This window comes from Scardinius erythrophthalmus (genome assembly GCF_964197995.2).
Source record: "Scardinius erythrophthalmus genome assembly, chromosome: 25".
NCBI classification, from domain to species: Eukaryota; Metazoa; Chordata; class Actinopteri; order Cypriniformes; family Leuciscidae; genus Scardinius; species Scardinius erythrophthalmus.
In genome coordinates this window covers 22,330,955-22,356,624 of record NC_138245.1, presented here as the reverse complement: position 1 = coordinate 22,356,624, position 25,670 = coordinate 22,330,955, and the positions used below count along the sequence as shown (strand labels likewise).

Here is a 25,670-nt window from a genome sequence, read left to right as displayed (position 1 = left end):
GACTGCTCTTTCACCTTGGTTGGCCAAGCACAAAGTTATAACATCTGAACATACCAGATGCTATATTCAGCTTTTATCACAGTTATAGCTAACTTACAGAATTAAATGAAAATACCTTCAATTAATTCTGTAAGTATTCAGTGACCGTAAAATCTACAAGCTACGTTTATGCTAGTGTGCAAACCACGATTTCAAGACAGCAAAACAGAAGTCATAATAACGTTAACTGTTACAACAGCCGGTAGCACGTGTAATCAATAATAATAATAATAACCTGAGCTAAGGAAGCTTACCGGGCGGGCTCACGTTAAGTTAGCTAAGTTAATGCTTATGTTTACAGTCTGGGATAACGTTATTTGAGCGATCGTCATTGTGGTGGTTTTCCATTAACGTTACGTTACAAGCTCAGCTCGACTCGATTCTACTCACCATGTTTGTTTTTCCATTGTGAATATCTAGTGTCTTGTACCTGATGTGGTAACTTACCTTTTTCGTTATGGATTGAGTAAGACGCCGCCACTTCACCGGGGTCAGTTTAGGTTGTGTACGTTAAGTTATACCGGGAGTGAGCGAGTCGAGTCGGGACGAGTTGAGCTAACGTTATAGGGATCTAACGTTACTCTAGATATTGTCACTGAAATATACCAAACGAAAAATTGTGAATATCTCGTACCTTGCACCTGCATGTGGTTCCTTTTCCGTATGGATTGAGAAAGAAGACGCCACTCCACCGCGGTCAGTTCACGTTGTTTTTAGTCGACTCGGGGCGAACGTCACTTAAGCTAATGTCACTGAAATATACCAAACGAAACAATCAGCAGCACTCACTCATATCAACGTTATCCATATACTTATAAAATAGATTTCATGTTAACGTTTCATACCTGAGATGTGTTATTCTTTCAAAAATGTTGGATTCTCTGGTACCGTTGGCCGCGCAATTTCAAAATTCAAACAGCAACGATCCCACAATGCTATGCGGCGGCTGTAAAATAATGCTTCTACAGTGTAGATACAATAAAATTACAGGACTGTCCATAAATTTCCCATCATGCATTTGCATTTACAATAAAAACATGAATACAACATGTTGTTGTAAAATTTATTGTAAAAATTACATCAATTGCTAACAGTGAATGCGTGTAATATATATATATATATTGTTTATAATCGATTTGACTAATAAAAAACTAATAAAAATGTATATTTTGTTAAAACTTCAGACAAACTGTGATGAACGCGCAATTTTGTTTTTAAACATTTACACACACACACACACACACACACACACACACACACACACACACACACACACACACACACACACCGGCTTGGAAAGTGATGTTAGCTTTGAGAAAAGCTCAAACAAAATACATTTGTATTTCGCTTGGTTTACAATAGTTATTATTGTTAACTAAAGCTATAAAAATGTTGTTACTAAAATAAAGCTGAAATAAAATAAATTATAAATTTAGAAAGGAAAACAAAAATTAGAAATGCTACATTGACAACTAACTGAAATATGTTGAAGCACTAAACTTATTAAATATAATAGAATAGAATAGAATAGACATAAATTAATAGTAATATTTAAAAACAAAAATCTAATAAAAATGATGCCAAAAGCACATAAAAAAGACTGAAAAATATGAAAATAAAAGCTAATTCTAAATATTATAAATAAATGAATATTTAAAATTAATTAAATAATACAAAAATTACACTGGTTTTCAGTGACATGCGTTAACTTTTTTTAAAAAAAATCGAAATACTTTTTACTGCCCAAAGTGAAATCAGTGACTAGGTGAATCATCAAGACTTTGTGTGAATATTATCACAAGGTTCATAACTTCCTGTGAGCATCTTTATCATAGGAATAGCCAATGTGTCTCTCAGTGGCTTCCCCACCTTGGGCTGAACACTTGCTTTCCAAAAACAAAATAATGTATATTTAGCCTCACTGATAAGCATGAAGAGGGAAGACGATAATCTGTAAGGAGCAGCATGCACACACTAAGTGTGTGTAGGACGGCATCTCAATGGGCGGAAGTGTTTGAGCCTCGACTGTCGGCAGGGAGGACATGGGCCACCCGCGCAACACCATCAAATGGAGCTTGTTGCAACTGCTCTATAAGTGTCAGAGTGATAAATGAATCTTATTGAAATACATAATAGTCCAGCTAACAGGGAAACTTCTCAGAACTTTGGCTAACATTCTGTCGAGGTTCTCTTAAAGTTATGAACGAACACTTTCCAGTAACATTAAAAGAACTGTTCAAAGTGATCTGTTTTTTAATAATGCTCTTAAAACATTATCATTCATGGAGTGTTTTTCTGAATTGTTTTAGTTGGATGTTCATCTAACTAACTTATTTAAATGCTACTACTAACGACTTGTTTTCAAAAGTAACATTCCCACATTGATTGCAAATGATAAAATGAACATTTCCTTAATGTTTTCTCTAATGTTTGCAATAACCATACAGTATTTTTGCTATCTGGGACTGAATTGTGTTATTTAGTCACTTTTTGTTAAAGCCATTCTACATAGCCTGTTAACTGTGTGTCCCAGTAGCAGGACACTTGACACACCTTTTTTATTCCCTATCAGATATATTAGAATAAGAATCATTTGAAAGCTTAAACACCTTATATCTATCCTCTGAAAACTGCTGAAATTGGACATTGCGTTACTATGGAAATGGTACTTTCAATCTTTATAGCAGGCTCATTTTCTTGTGATATTAACTTTAAATTTCAAACACAACTTGCTTAGACATATGGTTTTGCTATTCTATCAATTATAGAGTCTCACATTATTTTCCAAAAATAAATTTTGTGTAAAATAAAAATGTTTAGTTCAGCGCATTTACTTTACAGCAAATTTAAACTTCTAAAACTGTTTACACTTTCATTTTTGAAACTGCTTTAACTTCTGCAATAATCTTCTAAGTGTTTCTTTAAAAAAAAAAAAACCTTAGGCCTGCATTCCAAAGCTTTCATAATTGATGCCATAAATCTAAGCCATTTAAAGGCCATTTAAAGGGGGTGACATTTAAATTGATAGTTCACCCAAAAATATAAATTTACATTTTTGGGTGAACTATCCCTTTAACAGGTTAATTAGACATGCCAGTGAATATGATGTATAAATATGTTCTCGACAGACTAATTACCGACTAACTTCTACAATCATCCTGGTTTCACAGACAGGGCTTAAGCCAGGACTGTAGTTCAATCAGGACAGGTAGCTTTTATAAATGTGCCTTGGAAGAAAAAAAAATTACTGATTAGTATTATTTTATTTTAAGATATGTCAGTGCATGTTGCTTTCAGTTAAAATAGCTCAAACATGCATTTTGGTCTGGGACTAGGCCTAAACTATATATATATATATTTTTTAAACAGGCTAGAGTAAGTGATTTACGCTGTGCTGTTGAGCTGACGAATCGTATCATTCATCCCACTTGCAGCCAGAGGTTATCTGAAGGGATGTACTACATACAGGACCGTGCTGCCGGCTTTGAACAACGCACGCCCTTTTCCGATTCCTACACAATGAAAGGCAGGGTTGAGAGGCCTCCAGGGTGCGACAGAAAATGATAGCGCTGAGGTCTGATGAGAATTGTGATGGAAAGCACAATGAGAGGAGTAAAGAGCAAAGCACCTCGACTCGGCTGTTCCAAAAGCCAAAAACAGCCCACCTTTTCAATATAAGTGCCAACACATCCAGAGTTGTTTTGGTCTTTAGGCCATTTCCTAATGTTAAATGCTGTTTGCAACTCTGTTATGTGACATATTTCTGAGTGAAACAGGATATTTCATGAGAAAAATGTATGGGGTGGGACTTAATTTCATCCATTGGGAATTGATTGGATTGTGCAAAGTGGCTTCCCAGAATGAAACCAAACCGAATGAGAATCTGCTAAAACAATGGCTAAGATTGGCTCTTGATTAACACTCTCAAAAGCCAACGAAGAAAGGAATAGCAAGTTATTACTCTTTGATTAAAGTTTACAAGCATGTTTTTTTCTTATTACATGGATTAATACCGTAAATAGGGTCAGATTTGATTTCATGTTCACTTTAAATGCAAGTGATTGAACAATAAAATGCTTCATTAGTAGAGCAATCATTTCATCATAAAATCTGATGATGGTTTATAGCTGCTGAAAGCAAAGGGAGCCTCAGGCCACAAGCTATAGTTCCTCTTCTCACCACTAGGAGGCAATCTCTAACTTTTCATGAAATAAACAGAAGTGCCAAAACATTTCAAGCAATCACTAAAATACTAATAAAAGGATTGGTGTGGCTTTATTGAAGAATCGAATCCACCAAGGCAGATAATATGCACTGCATTAATATACTGATGCATTTGGTTGTTTCCATGAATTGAACGAGCATGAAACACTTTTATGTTGATACCGAATGTTTGTTAGCCTAATTGTGTTATAATTTCAGATATGCTGTGCATGGAAGTTTATCGAGATGATTTTATGCTTTTACCCTGAGATGAATTTTCAAGACAGTAATACATCAAAATAGGTACAGTATTACAAAGTAAAGACATACAAAATGATGTATAATAATGAAACATTCTCAGTGCTGCTTTGGAGCTCACACACTCTTCATGCGTGTCAAACATTTCCAAAACGGTAAATTAGCACCAAGAGCTATGAAGGGAGCGCATATGAAACAAACTTTTGAAATAATAATACCTTACCATACAACTTTTTCATTTCTAGTGTTTAACAATGATTACAGACATGATCACACGATGTTATCTTTCGCAGGCTGGTGGGCTCTGAACTGAGGTAGGCCTACTCATGTGAATTATCACGGATAAGTTCTCAAATACAGTTATCAGTTGTTTCGAATGAGCTGTGAAATTATGAGACGTTTAATTGGCACAGCACTTGAATGGCCGACGGAGGAATTGTGACAGCCATTACAAATGTGTAACTCTACCTCAGCTCTATTCTGCCAACCCCCGAGGAGAAACACTGTGTTGTTCGAAAAGTAATGAAGTGCTATAAAAAGCAGTTTAAGGCAATCAAGATAAATTGGTACAGTATAAATAGCATTCGGTGTAGAGTACTTTCAATACTTTGAAGAGGAAAAACTAGGACTTTTAAAAGCCAAATGTTTCTGTCAGTCTCTTTATGTACTCCATCCTGTTTGTTCTCACTCTACTCATAACAAGCGGTTGGATCCCAGTGGGAGAGTCCCATCAAAGTCTCTCTAAGCAAAATCCGTTAGGCAAACAGAAGCCTTAAGATCACAGACAAGACAAGATGACTTTGCCAGATGACAAACAATTTCAAGACAGAGGCTTGAAGCTTGAGTTTAGCACCATGCGAAATCAAAGGCGTCACTAGACGAGCGCTAACATCACATGGAGTTTGTTGTGATGAACACGTAGATGCGGGCCAGGAAAGTTGTGAAAGTTCCTTGACGCAGGAGCTTCATTTCCACGTCGATGAGGAAGTCCCGTGGCTCCCGAACCTGCCGGTTCAGGTACACGGCGCCCGTGAAGCTGTTGAGCTTCCGCGTGATGAAGTAGCCTTCCTCGTTTCCGTGAGGGATGCCGATGATGATGTTGTCGCCCGAGTAGGCGGGCGAGGGTCCGATGCGGAAGATCTGTGCTGGGATGACGATGTTGGTCTGGAAGCTCAGTTGGTAGTATGTGATGCGTAGTGGCATAGTCTGGCATTGCTGGAAGTTGGGGCAACTCGTTCTCTCGCAGCGTCTAAAAACATGGGAGAGGTGAGAGGTTTGGTCCATAGAATGTGTAAGAATTTGTTCTGCAAAGACCCTGGCCGAAATTGTGTTTTAAACTTACATATCTAAAATGGCTCTTATGACATTAACAGACACTTCTAAAGGGATTGTTTAACTAACAATGAAAATTCTCATGTTGGTTCAAACCTGTTAGACTTATACTTTCTTCTGTGGAACATAAAAGATGATATTTTGAAAAATGTGTCCAAAGTCAATGGGGTCCAATGTTGTTTTGGTTAATGTTTTTTTGTTTTGTAGAAACAGCGACCTAAATTTGTAAACCTCATTGAGTTTTATTGTATGGACAAAACAGTAAACATTCTTCAAAATATTTTCTTTTGTGTTTCACAGAAGAAAGACATTGGAGTGACACAACGGTGAGAAGAATAGACATGTTTACAAAATAAGATAACTGCTACAGAACCAAACAAAACAAATCGAAACTAAACGAAACACAAAACAAAACAAATAATTTAGCACAATATAAAACAACAACATAGCGCATCAAAACAGCAACATAAAACGTAACAAAACAAAGAAAATCATTGGAAGGACATAGGGGTAAGTAAATGGTGACAGAATTTTCATTTTTGAGTTAATTATCCCTTTAGCTTGAACGTTGAATGATATCTCAAACTGTGTGGATGATTGTGGAGAGCTGTGTTGTTACTTTTCTAAATGACCAGATTTGTGATTTTCAGCTGGCCAGTGATAAAAACAGGCTTTGAAAGGAGCCATATAGACACTAATGGCTGACTTTTTTTATTTGGATCAATAAGAACCATCAAGCAACCGATAAACAACATAAAACACCTGATAACATGAACGTCTTGTTCCACAGATTAACTAAATATGTTGTAATACAGTGATACTGTCTTCTAAAATAACCCTGCACAACCCATATGTACAGGTTCTCCGTAGGTGTTTTTGCCCCTGCTGACTCCTCTGGGCTGTTAATCTCTGATATAGCAGTGAATCTCAGGAGGGCTGATGGTGAGCAGTGGGAGTTCCCACCAATCAGGGTTCTTGCTGACACTGGCCAGACGTGTGTGTTTGAACTACTGCCTAATCAAAGCAATCTGGCTTCATTCCATTTGCTTAGCAGAAACCATGCTCTGTAAAGTGCCAGCATCAATTCAGATGGCACAAGGATGCTACAATAAATGTATTTATGCTCTAAGCAGTGCAAATGCACTGATCCAGTATATGTGCATGTGCATCTGTATGATTTCTAGTTTCACCATTATGCAGTTTATTTCTTGATAAATGCTGACATATCCTATATTTTTCCTGCATTAAGCAGTGAAACTTCTGATTTCTATGCTAAGTTGGATATGGTCTAGCCACGCTAGCAGGTTCACTGATTGAGCCAACATGTGATCTGCATGATTAATGTGATTGGTACAGAAAATCAGCGGGTCATACTTACGTGTCCGATACTCTCCTGTAGTTGTCTGGACATGCAAATGACAGGCAACGGAAGCCTCCCTGGATGTTGAAACAGGTCTGGGAAGAAGAGCAATTGTGCGATCCAATGGCACATTCATCAATATCTGAGAACGAAAGGGAAGATAACAGCTAAATAGATTGAGTCAGTACAAATTGAGGCCTCTGAGACTGCTTAAAACTTTCATTCCATAGTTCCTTTCCTGAATTATCGTTCTTTCTTCTTACATAAAAAAAAGAGTAAATGGAAATTCAATAGTGAATCAAAAGAGAATCAAACAATTAGACTTTGTAAGATTTTGATTACATAAATATCTAAATGGCAGCACACATTACATTTTACCCGGTCTCAATCAATGCTAGACGGGTTGTCAGGGGGGCGACTGACGTCTGCGGTGACTAACCGCCAGGCTTCATTCTGCTAGGAGTCAATTTTGGCCCCTCCAGAAGTAATTAATTATGCATCTCATTTTACAAAAGCAAAGTCCTCGTTACAGCTCGCCGGCTCCAATTCGCAGAGTAATTCGTTTGGTGCAGGCTAGCGCTAACCTCCGGGAACATGTACAGGCTCTTCTTCACCTCTCATCTACTTTCCTATCTTGAGAGCCTGAGGGAGTTTCGTCAATTTCGTGATCTTTCAGAGAGTGATGGAGGACACCAAGCAGTGCTGTGTTGAACCTGAGGTTAGCGCCTCGCAACTCAATATGCCAATTAGAGAAATTAAAGCTTGAAATTGAGTTGAATTGAATTGGGTAGAATATGAACTGGAGTTTAAAGGGATTGTTCACCCAAAAATATATATATATATATACACACACACACATACAGTAGTCAACATTTGAAGTGGATCAAAAAAGTTCATCAAAGTTGTTCTAAGACAAGAACAGGTAGTGTTAAAATCTATTATAATGCATTACTTTTAAAAGTAACTTTCCCCAACACTGAACATAACAATATAAAACAACAACATAAGATAAAACAATAAAATAACACAGCATACCATGACATAACATAAAATAAAACAACATAATACAACAAAACATACCATGTTAAGATAAATCATTTTATTTAATTAAATCAAAGACTTAAATGTAATATGATAAACTTCTATATCTCTTTAGTGTTACCTTGACAGGTGCGTCCATTAGGTGACATGGAGTAACCATGGGGAGGACAGGCACATTTGTAGCTACCTGGGACATTCACACACTGGAATGCACAGAGGTTTCCAATGCTCTGTGAGCACTCGTCGATATCTAGAGAACAAACAAGAACATCTTTATCAGTGAGAAAACTAGCCATTTAAAAGAACAATCACAACAAACCACAGTGAGAAGATTTGTCCTTTTCCCAGGAAGATTTGTGTTTAAGAAAATGTGCCAATAACACACTAATTGTGGAATAATTCTAGAAAAAAAGCATCCTAATTAAAATATTCAAGACATTATCGATCCGATATCCCTATCAGAGGAAAACATCACATCATCTCTTTAATCACCATACTGTATAATGTGACTGTTTAACCCTTATTGGGTATGAAATGGATGTTAAGCAGGTAAGCGGTAGACAATCACAACAGACTGGGCCATCCGACCAATCAGAACAGAGTAGGCTCTCAGAAAGGAGGGGTTTAGGGAGATCGGATCCTTGATCAAACCGTTTTAGACAATGTGAGGAAAGAGGTAATGGTGCAATGTAGTGTTGTGTGCCAGTATGTAGTGCAATGTAATGGTGCAATGTAAAGTTGTGTTTTTGACCTTAGATGCATGTAGGCCTACTGTAGGAGAACCTTTAAAATATCATAATAGGGCACTTGAATCCATTTCCTACCTTGAGGACATTGATAACACCTCACCTTCACACGTGTGTCCGTCCTCTTTCAGGTAGTAGCCTATTCGGCAGTAACACTGGTAAGAGCCATAGATGTTTGCACACTCCTGACTGCATGGATTGTTGTCACATTCATTAACATCTATGAGAGAACACAGAAAACAAGTTTTTGGATTCAAAAATATTTTTTGTGTGTACACATTTGCATAAATCATAACAGGCTTGTGCATATTGGCAGTGTGCTCATATCAATGCAAATGTGCAGTGGAGTCTAAAAATCTGAGACCCCATTGAAAATCTGGTAAATCTAATTAAAACCTGGAAATAATTTGTTGTAGGCAGATGTAAAATATAAGTCTGCACTATTTCTAGGTCACTAATAGTCTGGTTATCACCAGACTCAATCTTTTAAGATTGAACATTATTCTGGGGATTCTGCTCTGTATTTTCTACTGCGCAAGAGCCGTGATCAACGGGCATAGTTTAAATGACTCTGTACGCAATTGGATAGTCCTTCAACCAATTTAGACCAACGATCCGGGTGACGTACTTTGCAGCGAAAACTCCAGGCAGGAAATGTGTCAACAAACGTGTTGGTTTGTAGCATTGATCAGCGGTTTGCAGAAGCAGCAATGGCATCTAACGATTTTTACAGGTTGTGCAAAAAAAACATGAAAGTGAGTGGTATTTACACCCACTCGAGCGATTTGTTTGCTAAACTAAAGAAGCCATTGAGCATCGTCGAGAGGTTAAAAGGAATTGGATTGGATTAAACCCGTCAATAGCGCGCCCGGTGGATAAGCCAGTTTGTGATTGGTCCCCGCAGATTTGTAACGGGAGCAGGATAGAAGAATGTACAAGTTTCCAGCCTAAGCTGCAGTGCGAAATCAAATCGCCAGCAGATCGGGCTGGGTTTACCCAGTCTAGGTCACTAATCAAATTAATTTGTGATGTAAACTCTATATCTACAAACGGTCTGATGTTCTAAAATTCTCCAGTAATGCTTGAGAACTTGATCAAACTTGTTTCATATTCAAATCAGATTTCAGCTTTTTCAGTTTTCAAATTAAATGTTATAATATTTAATTGCATTATATTATTGTATTAAATCACTATAGGCCGAAATAGGGCAAATTAAATCTAATATTCTAATCAAAATAGTATGGTCTAAAATCCAATTGTCTTCTTTTTTTTTTTTTTTTTGCCACAGGACAGCAATTGCGAGTACGTTTTCTGTCATCTTTGCAGGACTGTAATATTTATCTTTAGCAAGATTATGAATGTAAATAGCAGGCACAAAAACAGAGATATTATAGATTCATTGTGTCACATGAATTAACATGCATCATCTTTTTCGAATATCTCACAGTCCACACTACAGTGCGAAAACAGTGTTTTCAAATTTATCCACTTGGGAGAGCTTTTTCAAAAAGCTCCATTTTCGTTGACAAAAACATTGTCTCGGTGTGAACGGAAGGCCAAAACGGAGAGAAAAATGCGTTTTCAAACGAAAACGTACAAGTGTGGACAAGGCCTAAGACAGGGGTATCAAACTCCGCTCCTGGAGGGTCACTGTCCTGCAGAGTAAAGTGAAGCGTCCATCATATGCACACTTCAGAATCTCGCCAGAGGTAGTAGTTCACTTTTTGCCTACTTTTTGCTCAGACATACTTCTTTTGTCGCATACTGTTTTTTGCCTACTATACAGTAGGGAAGAATGTGATTTCGGACGCAACCCTAGTCTTCAGGATTACTAGAAACGTTCAGACAGGTTTAGGAGCTAGTTGGAGCTACACTGTCCTCTAGCAAATCCAGATGCAATAAGTTCAGCCACAGTCTCTACACCAGTTCATTGCTAATTTCTCACTGTGTGTCTTTAGTAAATCCTGACAGTAGTTTTTTAATGCCAAAAGAGGGTTTGTGCTGTTTGAGCTGTTACTAAATCCGGCCCTAATTCTGCGAAATGACACATGGAGTGTATTTATTTTAATACTGTTGCCCCTTTGAAACCAAACTAAAAGTCACCTCATGAATTGTTCCTCAGGCTGTCACCTGCCAAGTCCTTGAAATAAACTCTGAATATCTATATGGATCTCTCCATATATTGGGACTAGTAAATAAAAGAAGTGGCAAACACACCGGCTGACAGCTCACTCGTCTTTTTTTGTTTATAGCTCTCTGCCTCATTTTAATTGAAAAGAGAAAACATTCATACTGTCAGAGCACAACACATTCTTTGTAGGTAGACTGATCCGTGTTCTATTCTGCTAGTGCAAATGGATGTACCTTCGCAGTTCTTGCCATCAAAGGCCAGGGAGAATCCTGTGGTACAGGAGCACTGGTAGGATCCCGGCGTGTTATCACAGGTCTGGGCGCACAGGCGACCCGGGTACCGCCAACACTCATTTACATCTGCCAGCACAAAAAGATGCAGAGAACTGCATTACTTTACAAACATACTGTAGTCTGAGGAGCATCTTTCTCTCTTTCTCCATCCGTCTTTCTCCTTGCCTTGCTGTCCTCTTTCACTCCTCTATAGGAGCAGAAGGGATACAAGATTAGGATAATCTGCATGCTCTCTGGAGCATGAGCTGCTGTCAGCTTCATCTATATGCATGCTATTAGTCTGGCTAACCACAGAGAAAATGACATCCTTTGGGTAATTCAGTCACAGTATCCAAACTGTTTTTAAATCCTTCAAGTGCTTTATTTTGCAGCTGTGGTTTAAGATACTTTGAAAAAAAGTTTGAGGTCAGAAGTCGAAAGTGTCATTTTTAAAATGCTAAAATTCTTCCTCCTATTCCATACTTCATCCTCTACTTTTTGTCTCCATTGTGACGTATATCTGAGTGAAGTGGCTTCTCGAACAAGAAAAAATGTAGGGCGGGACTTGATTTTGTCCATTGGGATTTGATTGGATCGTTGTGGCTTGCTATTGCTGTGATCTCATGTGAGTGACAGGTTGTCCCACCCTCACAAGTTGTCGCACACAGTTGAGCGTTTAAGCCTTTCAAAGTATATTCCTTCGGCCATGAGCGTGGAAAGATGCATCACACGGACAGTGCGCAGACCGTTGCGGAACGCGGATGGCCAAAGTATACTTTGGGCTCAAGCCTCACTCCCCTGGCCTTAAGAGGCGCACTAGCGACTGATGATAGAGACCGTTAGCGTGCCTACCTTCCATGAATATTCCAAAAATATGACTGATTTCATTGTGACTTACTGCATAGCATTGTAAGGTCTGAAAGTGAAGTTTTGTTCAGCAAGCCTACTGTGTGCACTTGCTAATCTGAACAAAGATGTGTTTTGGCTGTGTACTTCTTGTGTGTGTCAGTGTATGTGTTGATACGCACCCACACAGAGCTGGCGAATGGTGTCGTACTGGTAGCCGGTTTGGCAGTCACAGCGGTAGCTGCCGGGTAGGTTGTGACAGATTTGGCCCTCTCCACAGCGGTGGGTGCCCATCTGACATTCATCCACATCTGCAGATCACATTCAGCAGTCTTACTAGTTCTTGTAGACTTTACAAGTCCAGTTAACAGAAATGGTAACAAAAAGTAATGCTACTAACATGTTTTTTTAAAAGTTGAATCACAGTAATGGCTTGTTTTTTTGTGTTTTTTTTATGAATGGTACATGAATAATGATTCAATTTCATGATATTATCATCTCACACCATTATGTGGTATACTGTGTTATTGCTCCAGTACATTTGAGAAATGCTCTTTAAACAAGTGGAATTAGCTTTCACCAAGCCTCACTTCAAAAAGAAATTTCAGAACTAAGAAATGTTTACGGGAACCAACCCCAACAGTCCAAACAAGGAAAACGAAATATGAAATAAAGTAAGATTTTTATACATAATACTTATGGCACTTAGAGGCTTTTGCATCTGAACTCTTCATATATATATGGGGTCAGTTTTTATGTTTTTGAAAGAGGTCTTACGCTCACCAAGGCAGCATTTATTTGATAAAAAATACAGTGAAACAGTAATACTGTGAGATATTATTACAATTTAAAATAGCAGTTTTTTTTATTTTAATATATTTTAAAATGTAATATATTCCTGTGATGTCAAAGTTGAATTTCAGCATTATTATTCCAGTCTTCAGTGTCACATGATCCTTTAGAAATCATTCTAATATGCTGATTTTCTGCTCGAGAAACATTGCTATGATCAATTTTGATCATAAAATTGAATATTTTAGAAACTTGTAAAAAATAATAATAAAAAAAGAAAATCAGGATTTTTTGATGAATTCAAAGTTCAAGAAAACTGCATTAATTTGAAATAGAAATATTTTGAAACATAAAAGTCTATACTGTCACTTTTGATCATTTAATGAATCCTTGGTGAATAAAAGTATTAATTCCTTTAATTAATTATTCCTAAATAATAATAAGCCTAATGTTATAACAATCTATAAATCTAAAAACACTAAAAGTTTTCTGAAAGGGTTAGGTGTAAGTAAGGTCAGGGTATAATAAGCACGTATATTTGTATGTGTCCTTACCAATACATCGTGCTCCATCAGGGCTGGAATGGTAACCCTGACTGCACATGATAATCTTGTGCTGACAGGTGTAAGAGCCCACAGTATTTATGCAGTTAAAGCCAGTCGTACATGGTTCTCTCACACTGCTGCATTCATCAATGTCTACAATAAAGTGAGAGAGAGCATGAAAGTGATAAAACAAAGGCAAATGCAACTTTTCAAAAGTGTGTTTACTTAATGGGATTGTCATTTGTATTTTTCAGATTTTCAAACAGTGACAGTTTGGTATTCTTCATGCATCTGTCCTCTAGGGGGCACCGAGAGACTCTAAAGGTGTCTCTGCCTTGTCTTACCGATGCAGTTGCCGTGTGAGTCTTGAGTGAATCCTGTGAGACAGCGTTGCTTCGGGTTACACGTGAACGAACCATCAGTATTCTGACACTGGAAGCCCACTCCACAGTTATGAGTTCGCACAACACACTCATCGATGTCTAGAAGAGAAAGAGTGCAGCAAATGTCAAACAGGCCAGTGGTTCGGACAGCTAGACGCCACCCAGTCGGGTTCCAGATTTGTTTAGCTTTTGAGACTGATGCTGTTAGAAGATCTAAACAAATGAAGTTACCTCTCATAAAGACTTCAAGAAAATCTGTAAATCTCACCAAATTTGGCAAGCATAGAAGCATAATGAATAGAAGGGCGTCATCTGAGACATTTGTTGGAAGAGATGGGTTTGGACAGAGATCACAACAGTCCTCAATTACAAGTCAGAACTTCACAGTAGGTGGCACTGTGGCTCAATAACAGGCTGGGAAAGCATGCTCACACATTTCAAGACAGCTGGTCTCACAAAATCAAACCCCAGTTTCTCCACAGTCAACACTTGCATGGAATTAAAGAAAAAAACAAAACCATTTTGTATTTTGTTAATGATACTGTGATAATACGAGCATCACTGAAAATAATGATAACCTGCAGTTCGTCAAATGAGTCAGACTTTGATTCAGTGTCCACTCTGATGGATTCAGTTCAGAGAAGGATTCAAACCAGTATTGAACTAAAATTCATTAAAAGAATCATAAGAGTGATCCATTTGGGAATCAGATTACCATAGTCGTGCTGATGTTTTGATTCACAAAATAGAATCAGCTCATTGAGTCATTTGTTAATGAATTAGACTACACTGATCATGCTGTATGTTTCTGATTCACTAAAAGAACTGGCTCATAATGAGTAATTTGTTTATGAATCAGTCTGCTTTGGTCATGTTGTATCTTTTTGAAACGCTAAAAAGAACCAGCTCATAACGGTAATTTGTTGGTTAATCGGACAACACTAGTCATGTTGCAAGTTATTTTTGCTTGTAGCCCAAGGACATTATAGTACACCATTTTTAATTGCATTACATTCAATACAGATTGCAAACTCGCATTCAAAACGCAGGTAAATAGCACCATTACCTACGCAATATGAGACCTAGCTAACAAAAATATGTTCTGAGAACATTGTTAAAGTTCCCATTAAGGGGATAGTTCACCCAGTAATGAAAATTCGGTGGTTAATTACTCACCCTCATGTCGTTCCAAACCCGTAAGAGTTTCGTTCATCTTCAGAACACAAGTGACGAATCTGAGAGATTTCTGTCCCTTCACTGACAGCTACACAACTACCACATTGCCGCTTCAAAAAGTTCATAAAGAGATCGTAAAACTAATCTATATGAATTGAGTGGTTTAGTCCAAATTTTCTGAAGAGACTCAATCGCTTTAAATGACGAACAGATTGAATTTAGGCTTTTATTCACATATAAACATTCATCAACTCTCACACATCAGTCTCACACACGGAAGCTCAAGCATGTTCGAGCTGGTTTTAAAAAGTGTTTTCTTAATTATGCGAATGTTAAGGGAACATTCCATTTTATCATCCTTCAAACTTTATGGTATTTTTACTCTTGAATGGTCTCTGAACTCTCTGAAGTAGTAACATTTAAAAATGTTAGACAAACATCCAATTAAAACGTTTCAGAAAAAAATAATGTTCGCTTTTAGAACATTGTTAAAAACCAGTCTTTGAATGAAAGTGTTATTAATGTTACTGGAAGAATGTTTGTTCATAACTTTGAGAGAATCTTGCCAGGACATAAGGGAAGTTCTGAGAACATTCCCTGTTACCTGGGAACCCATATATGGATATTGGTGAGCCTTTAATTTCAAGTTAAGGTGGTCTTTCAAAATCCTACAGTTGCACTGTAGTAACAGAGTATGAATTTTCAACTGTCCAAAGCCTGCAATTAGTTCAAATCCATTATTGCTATTCCATCACTTATAATGATAATTATCCCTCCACACTTATTTAAATGCGCTGGGCCAAGTCCTGACAAGAATCAGAGACTCTTGCTAAGTTTTCTCTGTTCAAAGGCAGTGGTTAGATGTGTCTAAGCATCTGCTTTGTGTAAAAACAGAGTGCGGGATGCTTTAGATGTTAGCAAGCAAGAGCCCGAGGCAATCAGCTGTGGCCTCTTCCGAACTGCGAAGGCCTGCAAAAAAATCACATTTTACTACACAGTTGATGCATGGTTTCTGGTTCTTCTTTGCAGCGGTGATGGTGGTGTTTAGATGATGAAGACACTGGTCTGAGATCTGTGGAGTAATGTGGGCTAGAGGACTATGACAAGGATAGAAGACCGTTTGTTATTGATTCTGTCCATATTCATCACTGGGCACCTCTGATAGCCGGGGAAGAGTTGGACTGCTGCCATGTTTCTGCTGATTTGATCTCACACAGAAGCAAAGTTCACGTAGACATAACTCTCAAATGTATTTTAATTATACATCAATGCTTTCTGTGGACTTTTAGTGAAATTAAAGCTTGAGGGCCATTCACATAGAACGCATTTTTGCAGTTAAAAAGGTAAGACGCAGGTCAGTGGAACAAAAAAGATGTGTTTTTTTTAAAGTTCTTTTAACTTGAGTGCCACGTTTTTATAACACCGTGCCATGTGTGTGACGCTGCGAAAGACGTGAGCGCAATGGTCAAACACATAATTTTTTGTGCCATAGCATCACCAAATTTACAAATAATGTTTGTTTTCAAGCACTCCTCCATTTGTCACTGGTCAGGGGGTTGGTGAGCCAGTTCTTATTCAGAAACAAAAGTTACCTTTATGTCTGCCTCAAAATTTAAATTAGAGAAGATATTTTGAAGAATGTCAGTAACAAACAGTAGATGGGCCCCATTTACTTTTCCATACTGTTTGGTTACCCATATTCTTTTGTTTTCAGCAGAAAAATGAAATTCATACAGGTTTGGAACAACGTGAGGGTGAGTAAATGATGACATAATTTTCAATTTTGGGTGAACTACCCCTTTAAGCTTTAAATTAGGAAACCAAAATGATGTGTGTGTGTGTGTGTGTGTGTGTGTGTGTGTGTGTGTGTGTGTGTGTGTGTGTGTGTGTGTGTGTGTGTGTGTGTGTGTGTGTGTGTGTGTGTGTGTGTGTGTGTAAACATTTACTGATACCATAGCCCCAACCCACCTTCACACACTCCGTTCCTCAGCTGGTAACCGCTCGAACATGAGATCTGCCTCTCGCACACAAACCCTCCTACCGTGTTCACGCAGCGCTCGTCTGCCTGGCAGGTGTGTGTGTTCGTCACACACTCGTTCACATCTGCAAAGCAAAAGTACAGCATTATTTTGCTGGGCTCCAAATTATAACATCCTCACACAGTGCCAGGGACATAAATGGGGAGTTACATCCACAAAAGCCTGGAAAGGAGAAGCTGAAGCTGGTGGAGAGGCAAGCAGGTGAGACGGCAGTGTAAAAAACATCCCATTGTGTGTTTCCATAAAACGAGGCACACATCAGGCAATTTGCTTCATGTCTTGAGTTCTGGCACTGTGGCGAACTGTCAAGATCTTCGGTTGGCCAGATTTATTAAAGGCAATAACTCTGGACTATGTTGAAAAACAAGATACCCAGAGAGGGGAGAAAAATAATTACTAGAAGCTTAGACAATGGCTGATTTGTGGCCCAAAAAAAGGATTCAATCTGTCATGTTATTGCCAGAGGAAATAATTTCAGGGAACTGGGTGGAAATGTTTGTGCTTTCCTCTGGCCACATTAGGACAAAAGAGAAAAGAGCACATGGTGCATTATCTGTTCCACACAACAGCTGGTATCACCATAGAGAAAACAATGAATTTGAATGTTTCAAAGTTTTTTGGTTGCCAAAGCACTGGATAATAACAGAATTGCAATTCCAGAATGGAATACCAAAAGCAAAAATTTAAAAACAACTTTTTAGGTAAATACAAGTGGCTTTGTTGTTGTCATCTCAGTGACCACACTTTGTGAATCTTGTTTTCAGGCAGAGGTAAGCAATAATACTATAAGTACATAGTCGCAATAGTGCAATGCAGAGGCAGCTATAGACATTTATATATACATATATATATACATATAAGGAAGACAAGACCAATCAATAATTATACAAATATATAAGTGTTTCGGGTTGACGTAATGTAGAACAACTTGAAAGATGAAAAATATTTGAATATGCGTTAAATACGTGAATAATTGTCTATTGAGTGGTTTTGAGAGAAATAGGGAGTAATTAGCAAAAAAATAGCAATTACCTTCTTAACAAACATCTCAAGAATAAACTTAATTTTCAAATAGGTTTGATTTATAAGTAAAAGTATTTTCTACAAAAGTAGTTCATTATTAAATATATTTAAACAGTACATTTTATAGTCATTTTTCCCAAAACTGTTTTGTTACCAACATTCTTCAAAATATCTTGTTTTATGTAGTCATACAGGTTTTGAATGATATAAGCATAAGTAAATGGTGATAGAATTTTCATTTTTGAGTGGAAGGTTCACGCTTTAGTTACCAGGGAACCGAGATCACTCTCTATCTCTGTCTTTTTTAAAAGGTTCCTGCATTCAAGTGCACATTATTTAGCCCCAAAAGGCACATAGAAAGCAGCTCTGACACCCTCTTGCACTCTGTCGCAGATCCAGCGCGGAAGTGTCAACAAGCTGCCTCATCAACATACATGAGCAGTGGCACTTATTCAAAAAATTTGCTTCATTATAACAATATAGTGAATTGCCTTCAAAATGTGGTACTCTGAAATGCATTAGAGGATATGCATGGGATGAATAATGCATTTTTGCAGACTGCAGGCAAAAGTGAGAGGGTTAGTGGTATTGCAAAGGGATGTGACTGCGGTGCATCAGGATTATGGTCTGTCAACATTATGTCTATATCAGATGTGCTGTTGTGATCGATAAGGGTTAAGATGAGAGGGTGATGATGACCGTCCAAGATGGTTGCAAGCTTGGATTCACCTTTTTGTCTCAATTCCTGTCTTTGTTTTCTTATGAGTCAGTATTGTTATTGTTATTAAAACTATTTAAAATAGAGTATTGAAATAAAGCTATATAAATATTAGATGAAAAACTTAAAATGTATATATATATTCTTTAAATGTTGACTTGGTAACTAACTGAAATAAACAAGTTTAACCCTTGTTAAGCCCTTGCTAAAATTTAATGCATGAATGTTTCGCCAATCTGTATTACATATTCGGGTCTTTAGCGACCCGGAACTACATCTAACACGGATAGACCTCTACCTGTCGCAATAATATAAAACTCTCCTGATATCAGAGGAACAATTACAGAAGAATAAAATAAAGCATATTTTGTTACCTTTTGGAGCTTTGAAGGGTTCGGTTTGAGCAAATGTTTTATACCATCATCACTGTCCTCGTCAGAGCTCATTTCCCAGTACATTCAACATCTGGCTCATATTCACCATTTCATTCTCAAAACTATCATTTTCAACATCTGCAAAATCAATATTTTGATCGCTGACAGCTTCTTCACAAGACCCACCATCAAGTGACAGTGACACTAATATTTGATTGCGTTCAGTACTTGCTCTGCAGTAAATCGCTGAGCCATTTCAAGTTTTGCTGATGATAATTCCTATACTTTTGTTTTCTGCCTGCCGTAACTATGAGTGAAACGTCACTTCATCATTGTGTATCAGACATTGCCACCTTGTGGAATAAAGGTGAATTGAACTTATTCAGTCATCAAATATTCAATTATTGTTGTGCAGATAAAATATATTTGTTACACACCTAGTATTTCTTGTTATATTGTTTATAATGAATTGATTGAGGAATACTAAGAAGGTTGATGTCTAACTTTAAAAAGTAAAAGTAAAAGACCCCTTGGGTTACTAGAGATGTTTAATGGTTAAGTTGAAGTACTAACATTACTAAATGGAAATAAATTACAGCTAAATACAAATATAAAAAACAAAAAATGACAAAAGCACATAACAAAATTACTAAACCTTAAACTAAAGTTAAAAAGCTAATTCAAAATGTTAATTCATGCTACAAGTACAGTATATAATTAATACTAAAATAACTGTTATGAGTTGACTACTGAACACGCACATTTGGACGTTCACTTTTGTACTTCTATGAGAGACCTAAGTCACAAGAAAATTAATAAAAAATGCATTAAAGTATTAAACAATCAAATAATTGTATTAATAATAATATTCACAGGTTCTCACGTGTATCATCAAACCAGCATGCTAGTTTAAATATGAAATAAATATTATATATATATATATTATTATATATAAATAAGGGAGGCAAGATTTATTTGATTTTTTTAACTTTAATTTTTTGGTGCACAGTATGTCATGCATTTACTTCATTCATTTTGAACCAGACAAAGCCATACAAACCTCTAAAACATGAAAATTGAGCAATAATCTTAAAGGCCTAAACTTTTCCGTCTATAGCTACTCCAAAACATCACTGCTATTTGGTTTAGAGGCAGATCTAAGACGCCCATTAACTACCTCAAGAATCAAACTACTGTAATAGACTGAGACATTTGTGTATGCTAACCACTAATGCCTTCTATGTTTTGGTTATGTCTGGAAGAAGGCAAAACAAATTCAACACGTCCCCACAGCTTCTGGTGAGAAGTCTGAGCAAACTCGACACCCATTATACAACCACATGTATGTGAACTGGTTATAAGAGCATGCCGTTGAGCTTTTGGGTTTCCTTCTAGTGTGTTAGTGAGTGTTGATCTGGGCAAGCGATGGGCCAACATGCCCCAACAGTGTGCAATGAGCTGAGACGGTCCCACGGTACCAGCTGAAAGCTCTTACCCACACAATCTCTATTCTGGTTGTGAATAAAGCCCTCATCGCACATCTCATTTAGCCGCACACACTGGTAGGAGCCCTCCCGGTTCACACACACCTCGTCCAGGGAGCAATTGTGTCTGCCGCTCGTGCACTCATTCACATCTACGGTACACATAACACTTTAGTTAAAGAGAAAAGGCACATGCTGAGATGCAAACACACACATCCTGTAACACAGACACCTCCACCATCATAGAGTCGTGCTAGCATTTTACGAGGTGCGAGATCAGATCAGGTTTTGTTTCTAATAGTGAGGTTTGCTCTCAATTATTCAACCATTTTATTGTTGTTCGAAGTGGGTTTTCTTTGTGGGGAAATCGCATGCATGTGTGGCTTTATGAATCTATAACACTTAATGTTTACCACGTGAATACAGCTTATGAAGAGAAACAGATGCCAGAGAAACTCCAGGGAGGATATACATGCACAGTCTCGTATTTTGAGCTTGCATTTGGAAGTGTAAATGTCGATCATAAATGGAATGAAATTGAATACTAAAACATTTCATTAAAAATAACAATCTAGTTTCCTGCAGAGTGTGACTTAAGTCCTTGGCTCCACAGCAAAGCCAGTCAAGCTTCATTTTGTTTCTGCCAAACGAAATCAAGGTCTCTGCCCACCCGCATTCAGCATATGGGAATGCTTTGACGGAGAGACGCAGAAAGAGAGAGTGAAATAAACTCTTTAAGTACAGAGATAATTCAACAGTGAAAACTGCTCTCTCAGCTGAAGCCATTGCGATTATGTCCACCCTTAAACTGTCCTCACATGCAAAAACTGCACTGATTTACAGTTCCTGTCTCCTGAATCAATGTGAACATGAAGTAAAATCTGACATTCATGTTGAGCCTGAGGCAATTTGCATTTCAGTCAAACAAACACTATTAATCGTTGTTGAATGTCATAGTAATAAATTCTACATAAGCTGAACTAAAACAGAGAATATGATCAGTTGGTTGTAACTTCTACATTTGGTGTAGAAGTTAAAAGCCTGTTTGGACTGGGCAATTGTTTTCTTTCCTTTACGGCCTTTGCTTGTCATATTGTACAATATGATCCCAGTGAGATTTTGGGTAAAGGCCAAGGCAGACTGTGTGCAACATCAACAGTATTTTATGTTATACTGTATGATATACAGCTAAAAGTTTGGTCACAATTGACAGGCCATTTAACGTTCCGTTCAATATATTCTTTGGCATTTGAAATGGTACAACATAAACCCAAGTCCTTTGAGTGTTTTGCATAGAAAAATATTTAACATAGAAAAATGGGAAAAAGTAGGAGGTTTAGAAGGAGAAGAAGTATTAAGATTAATGTAAATAATTTGCCATTGGTGAGCTCGCATAAGGCAAAATCAACAATCTTGCATCACCATTTTGCCTAATGATAAAATAAATCTGGTACAATCTTAGATATTTGTTTTAAACGACTAAATTCTTGAAAAATGTATACAATAATTTTCCTAAAATTTTCAGTATAGTTCTAAGCATCCTCAAAGCAAGAAAAATGTATTTGATAAGCTAAACAATTAATTACAATGTGTAAAAAATAAGAAACATTTATTTTAATTTTAGTGAATGTTTCAAATTTATATTTAATGATGTATTATATTATATTAAATTAATGAATTACATATTATTACCATTGTTTCTTTTACTGTACCACATTGGCAAATATATATTTTCTTGTTTTAACCATAATTGTTTTTAGACTTTTATCAACCTTTAACATATTGGCAAATGTATATTTTCTTGTTTTATCCCTAATTTGATTTAGACTTTAATCAAATTACAGTCAGGTGTTTTTCTGTAAATTTCAAATGAAAAAAAATATATATTCTTGTTTTAACTATAATTTTGTCTAGACTTTTATCAGCTCACTGTCAGGTGTTATACTGTAAATTACATAAAGAGCCAGCAAAATATTGTTTTGTTTTTGGATAAGTTTATAGCAACATCTCTGCATGGCAATTTTATTAGCACCTTCCATGACAAGTTTAGGATATGGAATGAAAAGACCTTGAAAAATACATAGTCTGCAACACTATCAGTAAAGTAAATAAACGTGGTAAAAGTGTCAGATCAGACAGGAAGATGTATTGTGAGACAGCAGAGCTGTCGAACCCAGGGCTGAGGTCACTGTTTATTATTGTAGTCAGGGCTGAAAGACAGTAATTGGTCATGGATCAGTGAAGCTGAAGGAAGCAGATCCTCAGGTAAGAATGTGATGTTCAAATCTCTTGTCATAATCCTTTGGGTATAACTGCTATACTGTACATGAGTGATTCAGTCCACTAAGGGATTGGTTAGTGCAGTATGACAGTTTTATCAGTGTTTTGTGACAGCTCTGTTGAAAAGAGGGTGTGTATTTGTAGTTTTAGACCAATTTAGAGTACTTTACCTTCACAGGTGTGTAAGTCTGCCATCAGAGAGAATCCTGGGAAACAGGAACATTGGGCCAGTCCTCTTACCACAGAACACTGCTGAGAGCAGGGCCCATTACCTGCAGACAGTAGTAAACTCAGTTAATACATCACACTTCTTTTTATACATTACATTATAATTACAATGGCAAGGATCACTGTTATTATTGTTGCGCTTGAATGATCAAATACACCCAATTATGTCAAAATGCCCATCGTGGAGCATTCATGTAAACACAGTTGGTTATGTAAACAGTTTGGTGAAAACTGGATGTGTGTGAGTATTTTAGATCAACACATTTGGTCTTAAAGTGAAAGGAGCCTAATATATCTATACAGCCATCTGTGTCATGAATCATTTGTCATAAAAGACAAAGAGAAAATCACTCACTGCTCTTGACAGAATAACTTATTTAGGCACAATATTTTTTAGATAAAAAAAAAAATAAAAATAAAAAAACACTAGTGCAAAGTTATATATATTGTTGACTTGTGAACTTACACTATCCCAAATGTTTCCAACTATGTTTAAAGGAAAACTCCGGTCAATTTTAACCTTGAGCTCATTTTTTTGTAAATTTGGAGTGCTGTCAGTACAGAGAACAACGACAAAAATCGGTGTTGCCTACACCGTGTTATCCGCTTTTTAAAATTTGCACCCTGTTGACTTCAATGGGGCAAGTTTTAAACCAGCTTTTAGCCGATTGTCGAGTTCACGTGCATAGGTTTAGTTACCTGTGATCACGCGCGTGAACTCGACAATCGATTACTGTTGACTTCGACCGAAAACAGGAAGAAAATACAGGTATGTGCGCTGGCTGAATTAACATCACTTTTATTAACATCTTTCACATCTACTGCAGTCAGATTCACCCGTGTTCACTCTGAAGGAATCACTCACATGACCTGTGCACTTGTAATGACACATCAAGGATGTTAAGAGGCTAAAAGCAGGTCGTTGTCGTTGTTCTCTGTACTGACAGCACTCCAAATTTACAAAAAAATTAGCTCAATGTAAAAATTGACCGGAGTTCTCCTTTAAATCCAGAGAAATCTACAATTTTAATGCGTGTTTCCGCTGTGTCAATGCACAGTCTGTCTGTAAATCCCTTGATTTACCATGGAAACACTAAAAACGCTTTAAATTATTATGCTTTTTACTGGTGAGCAACTGTTTGGATACCTTTATCAACAGAAAACTAATCATTGTTATTTAGCTCATTACGGTTAATTATCGGTCTTATTGTTTGATTCTCTTGTTTTCTTGGTTTACAGCAAGTAACATGTTTGTACCATGCCTTAGAGACACTGTTTTGTCAAGTGGCTAACATAGCATAATCAGAAAGAGCTTTATTTGTAGTAACAGTATAATTCAGCATTTATTCTGCCATACAATGTATTAAAAAATTAATTACATACCATTTAGCAACACAAGTCATCCATATTTCATTAATATGATATTCAAATATCGTTAACAAGCATCTCAAATCAGCCACAGAGCGAACGCACAGAGTAACGTTATAACATAACTTTCAACACACTCAGATGTATATTTAGTATGATTGTTTCTACCAAGTAAAACAGCGCTGCATTACCCCACAATTTTAATTTAAAATCCCAAAATTTAAAAGTGACCTGTATGAGTAGTAACTCAGCACTAACTGTAACAAAATTCAAGTTCAAGGAAGAAGGAGACGTGAACCAGCAATGGTTAAAAATGATTTTTAATCGTAAAATAAACAAACTGTGAAATATAAGGAAATAAAAGGATAATAAAGGCTCTCTGCCCCACCCTGCTTCATACCACAGTACATCTCATCCATGAACACGATTTCTGCCTGATTCCCGTTGGATTGCTTTCCATCGGCTGTGGAGGTGAAGACGACAACTCCCATGATTCCACTCTCATTAATGCCAGAATGGAGCTGCTGTGCTCATGGATGACCATAACAGATTTCGTTCAAAATTGAACTATGATCAGCATGACTTAACGAGTCACCCAGATACATCCAGATCATTTCCGTACTGATCGATCCTCCAGAAACACGACAGTGCCCCAGACAAGTAACAGACTTCCAGTAAATGTTTAAGTCCTTAAACATCTACCATCAACCCCAAACCAGATTTACATAAAACATTGTGGCATTTGGACTTCTCTTGTGAAGTGCTTTATCTTCTGGATGGCCTGCTGGATGAGGAGGAAGTGGTGAATTTTTTGCTCCTCTGTTCAGCGTGTTTCAATTAAGATAACATATGTTGTGCAGAGCATTAGAATGACCATACAGCACCTGTGAGGCTACATGGTCTGGAATTTAGTTCTCTGTTAAGGTGCCAGAATGTTACAAATCATTGAAATATTGTGTCAATCTCATGACATTTGAAAGAACAATGTTATGTGCACACCAGAACAACCAATTACTGTATGTTAAGATTTGA

At 37.2% G+C, this 25,670-nt stretch overlaps 1 protein-coding gene across 2 annotated transcripts in view; it reads right to left on the bottom strand.

Moving 5' to 3' along the window:
- Positions 1-4,291: 4,291 nt before the first annotated feature.
- fbln2 (fibulin 2) overlaps positions 4,292-25,670 on the bottom strand; it is a 49,089-nt gene continuing 27,710 nt past the window's right edge. Inside the window, exons 8-18 of one of the 2 annotated variants that reach the window (XM_081358111.1) lie at positions 23,213-23,314; positions 20,774-20,914; positions 17,093-17,227; positions 13,910-14,047; positions 13,575-13,718; positions 12,411-12,539; positions 11,344-11,469; positions 9,083-9,199; positions 8,355-8,483; positions 7,211-7,334; positions 4,294-5,749 (exon numbers count right to left, since the gene is read on the bottom strand). In XM_081358111.1, the coding sequence (XP_081214237.1) occupies positions 5,392-5,749; positions 7,211-7,334; positions 8,355-8,483; positions 9,083-9,199; positions 11,344-11,469; positions 12,411-12,539; positions 13,575-13,718; positions 13,910-14,047; positions 17,093-17,227; positions 20,774-20,914; positions 23,213-23,314 (1,643 nt within the window). In that variant the 3' untranslated portion in view covers positions 4,294-5,391. Of the gene's footprint in view, positions 5,750-7,210; positions 7,335-8,354; positions 8,484-9,082; positions 9,200-11,343; positions 11,470-12,410; positions 12,540-13,574; positions 13,719-13,909; positions 14,048-17,092; positions 17,228-20,773; positions 20,915-23,212; positions 23,315-25,670 lie in introns of both variants that reach the window. The other variant, XM_081358112.1, reaches the window with a different exon arrangement.